The sequence below is a fragment of the Lupinus angustifolius genome, chromosome LG02 (genome assembly GCF_001865875.1).
Source record: "Lupinus angustifolius cultivar Tanjil chromosome LG02, LupAngTanjil_v1.0, whole genome shotgun sequence".
Lineage (NCBI taxonomy): Eukaryota > Viridiplantae > Streptophyta > Magnoliopsida > Fabales > Fabaceae > Lupinus > Lupinus angustifolius.
Genome location: NC_032010.1, coordinates 3,259,319 through 3,275,027, shown reverse-complemented (window position 1 = coordinate 3,275,027; position 15,709 = coordinate 3,259,319). Strand labels below are relative to the sequence as shown.

At 31.1% G+C, this 15,709-nt stretch overlaps 1 protein-coding gene and 1 pseudogene across 1 annotated transcript; both read left to right on the top strand.

Annotated features, from left to right (window-relative positions):
* LOC109328716 lies at positions 1,441 to 4,646 on the top strand. The gene is made up of 3 exons (XM_019562311.1): positions 1,441 to 2,328; positions 2,500 to 2,758; positions 4,443 to 4,646. Exons 1-3 carry the CDS (start codon positions 1,887 to 1,889, stop codon positions 4,459 to 4,461), a joined length of 720 nt encoding a protein of 239 aa, XP_019417856.1. The 5' UTR covers positions 1,441 to 1,886; the 3' UTR covers positions 4,462 to 4,646.
* The window catches only part of LOC109333021, a 16,182-nt pseudogene continuing 15,927 nt past the window's right edge, over positions 15,455 to 15,709 (top strand).

Sequence of the window (15,709 nt, the reverse complement as noted above, 5' to 3'; positions counted from 1 at the left end):
TGATTCAAGGTTAGCTATAAGTTTAATTAATAATGCTTCTGATCAATTTCATCCTTATGTCTCTTTGATGAATGTTATTAGGACCTGGATAGGTAGAGATTGGAAAATTCGTTATGTTCACATCTATAAAGAGGCGAACTAAGGGGTGGATTTGATGGCCAACATGTTGTATAATCTATATGTGAAAACTTATCTTTTGAAGCTTCCACCAATTAAGTATAAGGATTTGCTTTTATTTGATTTACATAAATGTATTTTCCTGGATTTATTTTAGCTTAGTCTTTTTGGGGTCTAACCCTTCCATTATACCAAAAAAACATTGTAAGACTAATTTGAAAATAGAAAAGGCTGCTCTAGTGATTGGGAGATTTCATTAATGTTTAAATATACAACATGTCTTATTTTCTTCACTCTAAACATTTTCATTTTAAAATATATTATAAAAAAATATAAAACAAATATCAAACTTTTAAATAATTCTAAAGAGATTAGTTGTCTCCTAATATGAAAAGATAATTTATTCTCAATTAATAGTCAGGAGTATATGCCATGCATCAGTTATAGTTTTAGATGTCTTCTAACAATGCAGAAGAAATTAAGGAGATAAGTTGCCATGCATGAGTTATAGTTTTAGTCATGAGTCTATGTTTTAACAATGCACAAATTAAAAAGTTAATTAAATTGATGTCTTCTAACGATGTACAATGGATTACATACTTTTAAATAACAATTATCATTTTAGATGAACAAAGAGACTAGCCATGTACAAATTAAAAAGATGCATGACTAAAAGTCCTTAAAAGAAAATTTCGGGTCTAAAATCATACAATTACAAAGTTGCATTTAAACCAAACTTGTAATAAAAGTTTAATGTTTTAAACCAACAATGAATTGTTCTATTAGTTGAATAAAGTTAGACTCTCATGTGGCTAAAGTTCTATCCATGAAACCAATACTTGCTTGATGAGACAATTGCAATACCTCATAAAAATTACTCTATTATTCAATAATGAGAAATACCTTGGAAGTGACCGATTTTTTAAAATATTTTTATTTTTTGATTTTATAAGATTGATCTTAAGAAAATGGTAAAATAGAAAAAGGGAAATAATTTTGTCTATTAAAAATGTTTTTTAAGATTTTGACGTATAGAAAAAGGGTTTTTTTAAATGACTTCAAGGGGTTTTGGTCATTTCATCAAACAAATATTGGTGCATAGATATCTTATTTGCTTATTTTTTCTTCTAATTCCCTATATCTTTTTTTTATAAGCAAATGTTAATATTTATAGTTAATAGGATTCGAGCTCTCAATCCCTTTAAACCGTTCACCTTAACCACGTAAGCATTTTATAACTCCTTTCTCCATGGTTTAGTTGTTTATTTTCCCATTTTTATACACTTCCCACACCATTCCCCCTTTTTACACAACAAACATCTTCATTCTTCTCTTCTCTGATCTCTAAAAAAACACTTTTTCTCTTCTCTTATATTTACATCTAACCCACTAAATTCCAACCATCATCACCATAACATATTTAACCAACTCAATTCCTTGTATATTCCCTTCAATTCTATTAAGAATGAACTCTCAAAAGGAAAAATACTATTTTTATCACCTTTTCCCACCATCATTTATATTCTAAAACTCTTATTTCTCAAACTCAATAATATCATCACATAATTGATATTGTTCCTCATTTTCATCACCTTCATTTCCAATCATCAAATAAAAATTCTCCAACATTCATATTCAAAAACATCAATTTCTCCAAACTCAACATTTTTCATAACATCACATAATCATTGATATTGTTCCTCATTAACCCACATTACAATCCAATAAAAGTTTTGTTTTTTTCCAATTAATTTCACAAAGGGTCCTCAATGGCATCTCCAACACAAGCACCAAAACCAATCATAGACAAACCACCTGGTTACAAATCTCCCTTCAAGGAACCAACTCCGCCGCCGCGTAAACCACCAACCCGCCACCAAAAAAAGAAGCACCGTCGTGGTTGTTGTTGCATAAGTTTCTGCATTATCTTCATCATCATCTTCATTCTCATCTTTGTTGCTGCCATTGCTGCTGGCCTAATATACATTTTCTATGACCCTAGATTACCAGAGTTTCGTATTGATTCTTTTGGTTTGAACAATCTTAACGTGACACAGAAACCAGATGGTGTTTATTACCTTAATGCTGAAACGACGATGAAGGTGGAGGTGAAGAATGAGAGCGGGAAAATGGGGTGGTTGTTTGATGAGACTAATGTTGTGGTTACAGCAGAGAATGGGGACTTGAATTTAGGTACCACAACAATACCAGGTATAAACATTACAACTTGTACATTTAAAAATAATGTTAATTAGGATTTTAATGGTCAGTTTCATAACTCTAAGAATTTGATTGTTATGGGCAATATATGCATTTTGTATTTTTGTTAAATAAAGTACAAATATATATTAATATTATTATTGGTGTTAATGATATGATCAGGTTTTGAGGTGAAGGAGAAGGAGTTGAAAATGTTGAAAGCTGATTGTGAGGTTAGGGATATAACATTGAATGAGAGTTTAGAGAAAAAGGTGGAAGGAAAAGAGATAGTTATTGTTGTGGAGATTAGAACAAAAACTGGTGTTGAAATGAGTGGTTGGAAGTCTTGGAAAATTGGTGTAAATGTGGTTTGTGGAGATAAATCCTTGAAACAAATTGAAGCTGGAGACACATCTAAATGCACACTTACTACTCTTAAATGGTAAATATTAACACTTCTCTCATCACTTCTATTCTAATAATAATGTGTGTATATATATATATATATGCATGTACTTTAAATCTATAGATGAACTTATAGAGGACTTCTACCACTTTCTCAACACTTAAGCGTGATTGATTAGAAATATGGTTAAAATGTTGTCCTTTTATATATAAATCCAAATTACTCTTTCATTCAACATTTCCACAATAAGGATTCTTAATTTCCAAAGCTTGGACTCTACTTTTCTTCAGTATGTCTTAATTGCAATTCTATTTCCAAAAATGTTATAGAAATGGAGTCAATTAAAGTCTTCTAAGTATTTATACTATGGACAATTTCTACTTCATGTAATATTTTCACTTATTTTCTTATTTCCTCTCCTCCTCTTCTCAAGGTCACGGTAAAAAATCCCATTGACATTTGTCTCTTCTTTGCAATCTTTTGTGGCTAAATTTAAATTAATGGCACATCGAATTTCTTTTGTTTTTGCTTCAATTATCATTGGTCATTAATATGATTTAGGACACGACTGAGGACAACAAATCTTTTTTTTCCCAATTGTTATTGTTTCATATGTTGGAAAAGTGTCTTTAAATTAAATGTGTTGAAGTCCTAGTTGCATTATAAGTGTCTTTAAATTAATTGAATTTCTGTTGATAGACTAAGAATCTATGTATCCGAGAAAACTGGATATAAGAATTATTCTATTAACACTTTTTGATAGGGATTGGGGAGATTGTGCAATTGTAGGAGTTTGAACCCAAATGTTCATATTTTATGTCTCCCAGCTCTACTAAGTGAGCTGTCTCTCAAGGATAATTGTATATAAGGATTTGACTGATGACTTTTATTCAAAGAAATTTAGAAGAATGACAATTTTCAAGTAAAAGTTTGACATTAGTTTTAAGCATGGTTAGAATCCGACTGTAATAGCGGTCTGATCGGTTTGATCACTGACCGGACTTGAAAACAGTTTTGGTTTACAGTCGTATTCAAATGAGAGTTGAACCGCTTTGAACTGGGAAAATTCTAGTTCGACCGTGTTCACCTCGATTAAACTGGAATGACCAGGGAAGTAAACCCGACAGTTTACTTCAAACTAAAAGAAATGGAACACTACTCTAAATTTGTTTTTTTATCCGGTCCAAAAAAATATTGATAGATATTATTTCAATATAATTATTAATTATATAAAATTTTACATTTATATATAATTATATATTTATTGATAAAAAATATTAATTATGTAAAATCATCCGGTCCTACTAGACGGTTTATCTGTTTGAACCGGTTAAATCTTATATGGAACCTCTTCCGGTTTGACGTCCGACTCAAGTTTCATAACATTGATTTTAAGAGTAAGTGGAAATGTAACCAAAATAAATAATTTTAAAATTTAAAAGAACTTTTAATACAAATTTGTAATAAAAAATCAAAATATTCACTTTAATGATTTTAAAATTTCTTAATTATTCATTTAAATGTTCATTTTTTAATTGGCCATAGGGTCTCCTGCTGAATATGGATCTGTTATTTTCTTACAATATTGTTTTTGGTATTCATCATCCTCATACATGTTTATTTTTATTTCTTTAAGGTATAAATGGGATAAAATCAAGTCTGTATAGCCACTAATAGTTGACCATTCTAATTAAAGCTGTTGCTTTTGATTGACCTACAGGATCAAAATACACATTTGATTGAAGCTGAGGATGTGTTCTTTTGCTGAAAATCTTGCACAATTCAAAGATGTAAAAGTTTTGTGCTCATATTGGATTACAATTAAATTATTATTATATACTTTTTATTTACTTTTTACAAAGGTAAAGAAGAATAAAATGTAAAAAACATATTATTTGCTTAAAAAGAAAAGGGATCTTGTTGGTATTTTTTTGTTTGTTCTTTCTTAGTTTATTGGGCTCTGCCAGGTCTATAAGTAAAAAAATAGATGAAGAAAATCTAAGGAAGATTCTAGCCGTATCATATTAGGTCAAAATGATTTGAGTCAATTCAAGCTTAGCCATCACTAAAAAATAATGGACATTATTCAAATTGGTTGTTTGAGCAAACTAATACTGCCAATCTAGGTTTAAAAAATAAAAGAGTAAAGAGCTATTTTGATTCTTCAAAAATTTCAAGTGTATTAATTTGGTCTCTAAAATTTTGAAAGGTACAAAATACTCCCAAAAATATCAAATGTAGTCAAATTAATTATTTTTAACATTCTTTATAATTTTCGATAGAGATTATTTTAACTCATATTCATGATCTTTGAACATCAATTTAGTTTTATTTTTTTAGGAGTCAAACTCGTACACCTGAAAATTTATTAAGATGAAAGTGAATATTCACTTGAAATAAAGTTAACTTACTTATGAGAACATGCATATGAAGAGTATAGATGATTTATTCTGTCTGAGATTAACCTATTTCAAAACGTATAAGTGAAGCTTGTGCCAAGAGCTTATAAACTTCCTATAATCTATTTCAGTAAGTTTAACATAAAAGCTTATGAAAATTGGTTTCTTCTTAAAAGGAATCTAAAAATTTAGCTATAGTTTGATAAATCAGTATGAGCCATTAAAATAGAACGTATTAAGTTCTCATTAGACTAAGAGCCTCACATTTAAGTATATAAAAAGGAGTTAACTTAGATATGCTTATTTTTTTATTACACTTATATTTGAATGATTAGGTTCGAAAACCTATTTTTTACAATAAAATATATCAACTTCCTAAGATTCTCATCTTTTTTTCTTCTTCACTTTTACTTATCCCCTTCACCATCCCTCCTATTGTCATTGTTGTTCCGGTGGGTTGTTGACATGTGGTGACTATGTGGTTGAGTTTCATAACAATAGATCTGATTAGTGGTAAGTAGATTCATGGTGATGTAGGACCATCCATAACATGTATTGTTAGGCAAAGACCTTTATTAAAGTCGCCACTATATTTTATTATTAAAAATGTATAAAAATCTTTTAAGCCCAATTACCCTGGGCTTTTGGATTTTTGATATTCAGGTTCGGGAGTCAGTTACAAGGTATGGAAGGTATTAGCACCCTTCCCACCTGCCTTAGGCGGTACCTTTCACTAAAATATATGACTTTATTATTATTATTAAATTATTTGGTTAATTAATTTAAATGAGCAAAACTATTTTTTTTATAGTTATGTCTGACAAGATATACCTTGGTCCTATGTATCTCTATTAAGGGAATCAATACTTACGTAATTCTTTAGTAGAAAAATGTTTGTTGGTTGGGTATTTTAATTAGGACAGAAGCAGCGTAGCGCGACCGTCCGAAGGATGAGTTGAGAGAAAAAAAGCCTTCAGGGCGGCCGTCCGAAGGATGAGTTGAGAGGAAAAAAGCTTCCACGGTGACCGTCCCTCCATCCTTTATGTGATTGGCAAATTTTATTAATTAAAATATTTATTTTTTGTGTATTCATAAAAAGAGATTTAATTGACCGTTAATTTAATTGAAAATGATTTATTTTGGATTTTGGGAATCAATCGAGTGAAAAGAAGTGGGGTAGCGCGACCTTTCGAAGATGAGTTGAGAAAAATAAGCCTCCAAGACGACCGTCTCTCCATCTTTGATAAATCCCCAAAATAATTTCATTATAAAAATCTTCATGTAATTTTAATAATCATTTTTGTCATAGCAAAATGTTCTAATTATTTTTATTATTGATATTTTTTTGTTAATTACATAAAATAAAGAAACCCAGTTAATTGCTAAAAAGTCAAAAAGGTTTGTTGATTATTAGCTATACTAAAGGGATTGTCTTAGTTGTTGTTAGTTACTTATTCCATAAATTATTATGTTATTAATTGGTTACTGTAATATTAATTAATGTATAACATAATTAATAAACTTATTTATAAATTATTTACAAAAAAATAGTTGACTATTATTTATTAAACAATATTGTATTTCTAAATTAAATAAAAGGAAGAGTAGAATAAATGAAATTATGCCTTATTGCATTTAAAAATGTGCCATTTGCATTGTAGGAGATTATATTAGAGTGGTGAGTGTTTATTACGTGGCATAGCATGATGGGCTGAGAGATGCTGACTGGATGCACCTGACATGTGACAGAGTACTGCTAGTTGGAGGGGAGGATGCACAGAGGCGAATTGTGCACACGTCCGTGGGGAATCATTTGCTCTCATGGGTGTATCGATTCAGTATGGCGAGGCTCACTGAAACCATGATATGTTTCACAGCGTGTTTGGCCAATCTGTGGGTCAATGGAAGACTGGAAAAAGTATTCAGATCTGAAGGTTGTGAATCAATATGACAACGGGAGCATAGAGACGAACCCGTCCACACTAGATCTCCTTCCTTAACATCTTTTCTCTCTCTTCCTTTTGCACAATACTTTTTCTCTTTACTCACGTGTTTCCAAACAACTTTTGACAGTGTAATTTCAGTGCATTTAGTGTTCACCATGTGTTTTCAGTGTCATTTCTTATCGATTTAAACACCTCTATTTATATTAAAAATTATGTTAACCGAATCCAAATTTTAGGTATTATAAAAATCATTTGGATAAACTTGATAATCACCTCCTAACAAAACAGATTTTTATCTCTTTACTTTTTAAATTCAAACAAGGTTTCTTAAAGGAATATTCTTAGCATTTTCATTTAATTACTTTAATAAATCCGAAAATAATTATAAAAATTCATATCAATAGTCTTACTTATTTTTATTCATTTAATATTATAATTTCGAAAAAAATTAAAATAAATAAAATAAATTCATTTTATTAATTGTTTTGAAGGGATAAATATATGAGTTTCTAAAAGCTAGCTTTTATTACATTTTTTATTTATTTCTGAAAAATAATTTTTTATTTTGGCCTTTTTATTTTTGCTTTGTTATTTTGGTTAACCTAATCGCTTAGATTTAGGAACCTTAACAACTGCTTTAGTTTTATTATTTTTTAGAAAACCATCTTCGAAATTCTATTATTTTTAATTTAAAGTTTTGGGCTTTTTCTAGGCCGGACAAAAATGGGTGTTCACAACTGCCCATCTTTAGTTGTTGCTTACCTGATATCAAGCAAACCGAGGTTTGAGAGATATCATGGTAAGTAACCAGTAAAGAAGTGAACACTGTTTTGCCGAGGATCAGAAAAAGGCCATTGGGAAGGTACCGAATTTTGATGAAGCATATCGATGCTTTACAGATGGACCAGAGATTTGTTGAGGCAATTCCCACATTTGCCGTGACAGACCAGGGATTTGTTAAGGCAGTTCTCGTGTTTGCCATGATGGACCAGGGATTTGTTGAGGCAGTTCCCACATTTGTTGTGATGAACTAGGGATTTGTTGAGGCACTCGTGCTATCATAATGATTCAGGGATTTGCTGATGCACTCGTGCTACAAAAATGATTAAGGGATTTGTTGAGGCACCCGTGCTGTCAAAATGATTAAGGGATTTACTGAGACACCCGTGCTGCCAAGATGATTCAGGGATTTGCTAGGCACCTGTGTTGCCAACATGATTCTGGGATTTGCTGAGGCACTCGTGCTGCCAAAATGATTTTGGGATTTTCTGTGGCACTCATGCTGCCAAAATGATTTAGGGATTTGATGAGGCACTCGTGCTGTCAAAGTGATTCAGGGATTTGCTGAGGTACCCATGCTGCCAAAAGAAAATTTTGGTGTGTCTAGAAAAATCGCTTGTGGAATTGGATGGTCCCACACCAATTAGTTATGCAGACATCTAGAAATGCATGTTAGAATGCATGGTTATGCGCTATGCAATGCTTTGCCTGTTTGCTTGTGCTTATTGGAAGACTATGTAGAGATGAATCTTTGAATGCTTGGTTATATGCAATGAATGATTATGCAATATTTTGTTTGTTTGTGCTTATTAGAAGAATAATGTATAGATGCATGTTTGAATACTTGATTATGCAATTTTTTTTGTGTGTGCTTATTAGAAGAATAATGTAGGGATGCATGTTTGAATGTTTCATTATATGCAATGCAATGTTTATTTGTTTGTGCTTATTAGAAGAATAATGTAGAGATTCATGTTTGAATATTTTGTTATATGCAACACAATGTTTATTTGTTTGTTTATGTTTATTGGAAGAATAATATGAAGATGCATATACAATGTATGATTAAGCAATGTTTTGTTTATTTGTTTGCGCTATAATGATTAGTGTATGAATGTGATTATGCATTGCTAGATATAGTTCTGTTGTAATATATGTATGTCATGTATGATATGAATATTATATGTTTTGTTTGAATGTAATGGAATGATGAGTAAGACCATGCACAAATGTTACAATGTGTTACTTATGATTTTCCAGATGACACTAATCAATTTTTGTAAACTCGACTAAAGCGACCTTTGTTGCTTGATGTTGATTGATATCATGGTTGTTTTCATCAAAATCTGCCTCAGTTTACTTGAATGTGTCTTTGTCTTAAGGTGATCCATAAACCGCTTCGGTATGATATTGAGGACAATGACTAAACCCAACTATTTTGCCCGAGCGTAGATTTGATAGAATTTCTCTCAAAAGTGTTGATGCTTTTTGTAACAGCAAAAATTGCCTCAGTGTACCTGTTTGTCTTCACCTATGAGGCTACGACTTAGATTCTCCAAAAAGCTGCCCCAATTTGGGTGATTGAGGATTTGTGATGGTAATTTTTTACCTTAGGGTGTTCTTTTAATTTTCCCTAATTTTTGCCAAGAATACTTTATGTGGGCATCAGTTCGGAATTCTCTCATTTTATTATGATCCAAAGTTGTCCTTGTTGGTTTTCAACTTAGGACCACTCTCCTTTTCCTAGGTTACCCATGTGCATTTTGAACCTAGCGCTCTTTTGTTTTTGTTCTTCTTCTTTTTTTTCTCTTTTTTTTGAACACCCTTAGGTGTCTTGACTCGATGGAAAGTAGAAGCTTTGAACAATGAGTCGTTCTTTCTTCAAGAGGCTTGATAATCGAAGATCTTTCTTGTGTCTGATTGAGAGAATTTAACTTCTTGTGATTGATTCAACTAATACAATCATTAGAAATCACTTCGGCATCGCTCCAATTTTGGGTTCTTTTTAAATTTTCACAAGAAAATGGCATCAACCCAAAAACTGCCACAGTTTTGGCTTCTTGTGACTTTCCACTTGAAAATGTGATCAACCCCAAAAATTGCCTCAGTAAAGTCTTCTTGTAATTTTCCACTACCCTAGTGTGAGACAATCCGAGTCATTATTCTATCCATATTGATTTGGTAAACTTGAATTGTAAGGCTTTAGATCATGAGTCATTTTAAAACCTGCCCTAGTTTGAGAGGCTTCCAATTTTCCTTTGCCTTTATTGCTCTTTATTTCATGCATAACTTTTTTCTAAAACAATGAACATGCAAAATTTGGTAAGTGTTTGGGCTATGAGTGGTGATGTGGTAGTGATGATAAAATTTAATTTGGGTTTGGCTTGGGTAGACATGATAGTGATGGTGATGGTGATGAAAGAATTCAATTTGAGTTTGGCTTAGGTAGACATGATGGTGATGGTGATGGTGATGATAGAATTCAATTTGGGTTTGACTAATAGTAGATGTTGTGGTGGCTATGATAGAATTCAATTTGGGTTTGGCTAATAGTAGATGTGGTGGTGACTATGATAAAATTGAATTTGGGTTTGGCTTATGAGTGATGGTGAAGTTATGAAGGATAGAGGGTTGAGCTTTGATTGTGGTTGATGACATTTAATTTGTGTTTTGGCTTGTGTTGATATGACGATGTTGATAATGAATTTTAACTTATGCATTAAAGATGTGATATTTTATTAAAATTTTACGAGATTTGTGAAGTCAACATTTTTTTGTCATGATACACATCTTAGGCAAATAAGTCATCGACAATGTCTTTTTAAGATTGTACCGAGGTTTGGCTAGGGTTTTTCAAGAAAAGGATATAAGGCTCAAAACTTGTGTTTCTCATACCCACCATTCACGTTTCTTCTTTATCATATTTTCAAACATGACATTCAACTATTAAGAGAATTTTTCAGGTTTTGATAAGGATGACCTATGCTTAAGACGATAATTTTTCATGAAAGGTTTCTTTTGTGATAATTGATATTGCACTTTTGCCCTAACTTTTGCCTAAGATATTAATTGAGGATTCTCAGCGGTCTTTTTTACTTCTTTTTTTAGCAAGGAACGTTCTTTGTATTTTCTTATCCTTCGATCAAATGATTGATGTAAAAGAATATTTTTCTTTAAGAATTGAATGTCAAGGAAAACTGTTGAAAAACTACCCTCTCTGACTATTAAAATATTGAGGGTTATTAAAAAATTATCTCATTTCATGATGTCTGGACTCAAATGAGGTGACTAGGAATATCTCCAAGATATTTAGGAATTACAAAAAAATGCATTGTGTCATTAGAAAAATTTGTTTGAAGATGTGTATTATTTTTTTGGTTCTTACATTTGCATCTTCCTTCATTTTATTTTTGAATCATTTTTTTAATCAAATATATCATGTTAATGCATAGATTAATTTTATTTGGGTTATGTATTCTCTTTTTCAGGTAAATATGATTGGTAGAGTTTAGTGTGGATGTTAGGATGATGTGTGAGTTGTTAAAATTTGCATGATCAATGTATTAATATATACTTGTTAAAAAGATATGCATTTGAAAGTAAATCTTTCTGAGTGAATGCTTGAATGGTTTAACCTTCAGTGTGGTCCTCAAGTGAAGAGAATTTTTCAAACTAGTCTCCAACTTTGCTGGGGTCGAAGATAATGCATTATCGAGTATGGACTCAACCATAAACTGAGAGTTCTCTATCTTCTTAAATATCTTCAGTTTCAATGGAGTCTAACAGTATTGTTCTTAAAACCAATCTTCAATTGATGAGTGTCATTAGTAGTGGGATCATGAAATGCGTGCAGAAAAATGATTTCTTATTGTTGCATGATGTGCATGAATTGAACCTTTTTTTCTCATGTTATATGGATTGAAATGCAACCTATAACTCGAAATGATGCGTGAAATGCGTATGATTATGCATTTGTTGGGATGTATGAATGGTTGAGAATGCAAGTCTTTTTAAGATGCATGAAATGTAGGAATGCGTGTAATTTTCTTTTTTATGATGCATGATATGCTAGAAAATGTAATTTATTATGTAAATGATTTTGAATGCATGAAGGTTACGATATGTATGAATTTTTTCTTTTTATGATAATGGAAGAATATATAAAAAATAGTTAATAAATGATACAATATTTGTAATGAATTTTTTTTTATGAATCTACACATCAATGAATGTATAAATAAATATGTGTATGAATGATGTACTTTTCATGAACGAATGGATAACTTTTTTCTCTTTTTGAATAATTTTTTATTTTTTTTATGAATGTATGAGTAAGCGAGTGTATGTCTTAATGATGTGTTTATGTATACATGAGTGAATGAACGAATAATAATTTTTAAATGCATGAATGAATGCATAAGTTAATGAATTTTTATTTTTCTTTCTGAATGCATAATTGAATGATGGATTTTCATTTCTGAATGCATAATTGAATGATGAATTTTCATTTTTGAATGCATAATTGAATGATGAATTTTCATTTTTGAATGCATGAATCAATGATGAATTTTCATTTTTGAATGCATGAATCAATGATGAATTTTCATTTTTGAATGCATGAATCAATGATGAATTTTCATTTTTGAATGCATAATTGAATGATGAATTTTCATTTTTGAATGCATGAATCAATGATGAATTTTCATTTTTGAATGCATGAATGAATGTGTGAGTAATGTACTTTTCTTTTTTTAGTGAATGTATGAAGACAAAAGTCAATGAATGTTTAAATGATGTATTTTTTTCATTTTGAATGCATGAGTGAATAGTTGAATGAATCAATGAAAGAATAAATGTTTGAGTTATATGTGTTTTTTACATGAATGTATGAATTATATTTTTTTTTATGCATGAGTGAATGAATGAATATATAAATAAATGAGAGAATGTATGAATGATGTATTTTCTTTTAAAAATGCATATATGGATAGCTAATTAAAAGAATGTATTCTTCTTATATGCATGCATGAATGAATTATTTTGAATGATGGTTTTTTTGAGTTAGTGTATGAATAGATGAAATGATTTTTTAATGATATATTTTTAATGTATGTATTTATGATGAATGAATAAATGTATGCATAAGTAGTGGCTAATGAATTTGTTTTTGAATGCATGAATGAATGTATAAGTCAATCCATCGAGATTTTTATTTTTAAATGCATAAGTCAATCAATGAATATTTTTATTTTTTGAATGCATAAATGAATGGATAATTGAGCGAATGTTTGAATATGTATTCTTTATGTTTATGCAACCATGGATGAATTTTTTGAATAATGTATTTTCTTTAATGCATGATGAATGAAATGTCTAAAAATACAAAATGCATGTCCCTTAGGGCTATCTTCGGGTGGTTTAGCCATCATTACGATTTTAACATGTATATATTAATGGGGTATTTATTTTATTTTCATTGTTGGGAGTTTATCCCCCTCAACAAATCATCGTGACAGCAGTGTCAATTTGTTGAAAGATTAATACTCTCATTTTCGTTATGTTCCTTTTGTAAGTAAGAGAACTCGGTTTTATTCTTTGTTCGCCATCTTGGCTTTGTTGAAATGAATTCCAACGCCGGTATAATGGTTTCAAGAATATTCCAGTTACAACTTACTTTCTTAATTGTTAGAATAAATTCTAACGCCGGTAGAATGGTATCGAAGCAATTACCTATTACATAGTTATTAAGTACCTTTGAATACCATCTCGATTTTGTGGAATAAATTCCAACATCGGTTTAATGGTATTCTAATATATAAAAGTGATGAATAGTTAGTTGTTAGATAACAAATAAATAAATAAATAACAAAATAATAATAAATTTAGTGACCTTTTATTTATTTACTCCTTTTCGGGTTCATTTTATTAACAAACCAAACTTCTTCCTTAAGGAAGGTTGGTATTAAAAAATATATAAAATGTGGAAAGTAAATAACAATAAATAAAAGTAAGTTAGTTTCATCACTTTTGTATATTAAAAGGTGTTTTCAACAAATAAATTTATTGATAACACTTTACTATTTTACAATTTACACCTCTTTCAAGATTCAATTGTAGTATAGTATAAGGTTATGTCGAACCACAAGGAATTGCCTAGTAAAATAAATCATGTAAACATGTCAAAGCACAAATAATGGTTGAAACATATTTTGATGGTTATTCGGTTTGATTTGCACATAAAGAAATCAACAAGAAAAATAAACTAAGTATTCACAAATTCTTGAGGAGACAAAATCTTTTTGAATAAGAAAACATATTTCTCATCTTCTTTTTGAGTTTGAACTACTTAGACAAGTTCTTATGTTTTACTTTGGTTAACCCCAAACACCAAGGTCTGAAATCCTCCTATTAGTGTATATCCTAAAAAGGTAGAATGATGAACACTTATATTCATTACTTAAACAATACTACGACCAGAAAAGAGATTAGGTTGTCACACCCTAACCATTGGCGACTCTAATATTGAATGAGTGATAAATGTAAGATCTTAAGAAAAGCATGCTTAACTTGGCAAATAAACTAAGTAGTACAACTACTCCAAAGTTTATTTGTTAAGTGTTTGAGACAAGTAGTTTTATTGACTTGAAATCATTTTTTAGGTGATCAATCTAAAAAGAGCATTGGGTACTTCTCAAACAAATAATATTAACCAAAAGTGTATTACAATCTGTTTTGCTCGAAGGAATTGGCCTCTATTTATAGGCCCCATGCCAGACCGCTGAGCTGCTTAGCTGGACCGCTGAGCAGCTGACCAAACCCTTCAGCATGGGTTTGGTCCCTTGACCAAGTAGCTTAGTCACCTTTGTGCATGACTCACCAAAGCTAGTTGTGGGCTATGAGACAGCTATTGTGAGCTACTTCTGAAAAGTCTATGGTGGGCTACTTGAGGTGAGGTCATGGATGACTTCATGGTTTGCTTGATGGTTAAGTCAAGTCTAGTAAGCACCGCCCAGTGCACCTGCTTCACCGCTGAGCTGCTTGTTCAGCAGCTTCTGACCGTGTTGACTGGGACGTGGCTTGGTGCTTGCTGATCTGGCCAGGAGTCTGGTTCTCCGCTGAGCAGCTTGGTTGGACTGCTGAGCAGCTTGTTCAGCAGCTTGGTCTTGTGCCTAGCTCGTGTCTGACCGTGTCAAGCATATTTCTGACCGTGCCAGGCCTAGTCTGGTGCTATGCTGACGGCTAAGCAGGTCCGCTCAACTACCTGGTTGAGCGCCTTGATTTTCTTGACTTTTGATGCTTTTTGACCACGAATCTTTTCTCTTCTTTTCTTCATTTTATTTCCGACAAAACTCAAAGAAAACTTGGACAAGAATTAATAAAGAACCAATTTATTTAATCATGCAAAATTTACCTAAAAAGTGTGATTTTAAGTTGGTTTTCTATAATTTGCATAGGATAAGTGCCATAAAATGATGGTGAAAAGTGTATAATTTTGGCACTTATCAAACTCCCCCCAACTTAAAACTTTGTTTTCCCCAAACAAAAGGTAAAATAACAACCACTTGGCTTTGGAAAAATTAGTTTTGTACAAGATCAAAACTTATGCGTCCTTCCTTTTAGTTCCATGAGATGTGTTTATGTTTATGTGACTTTGACTCATAATGCTTCAAACTAAGAATTGAACATATCTCTTCAAAAACTCATTTAGCATTTGACTTATTAAAAATGTTATCAATCAAAGAGATGCATTTCATACACGGATCAAGAATGGAACCAAATGGGGTAAGTGTTTCACTCAAAACTCAACTTGTTTGATTTGCAAGAATTTAATTTTGTTTTTCATCTTAACACTTACTTCGATT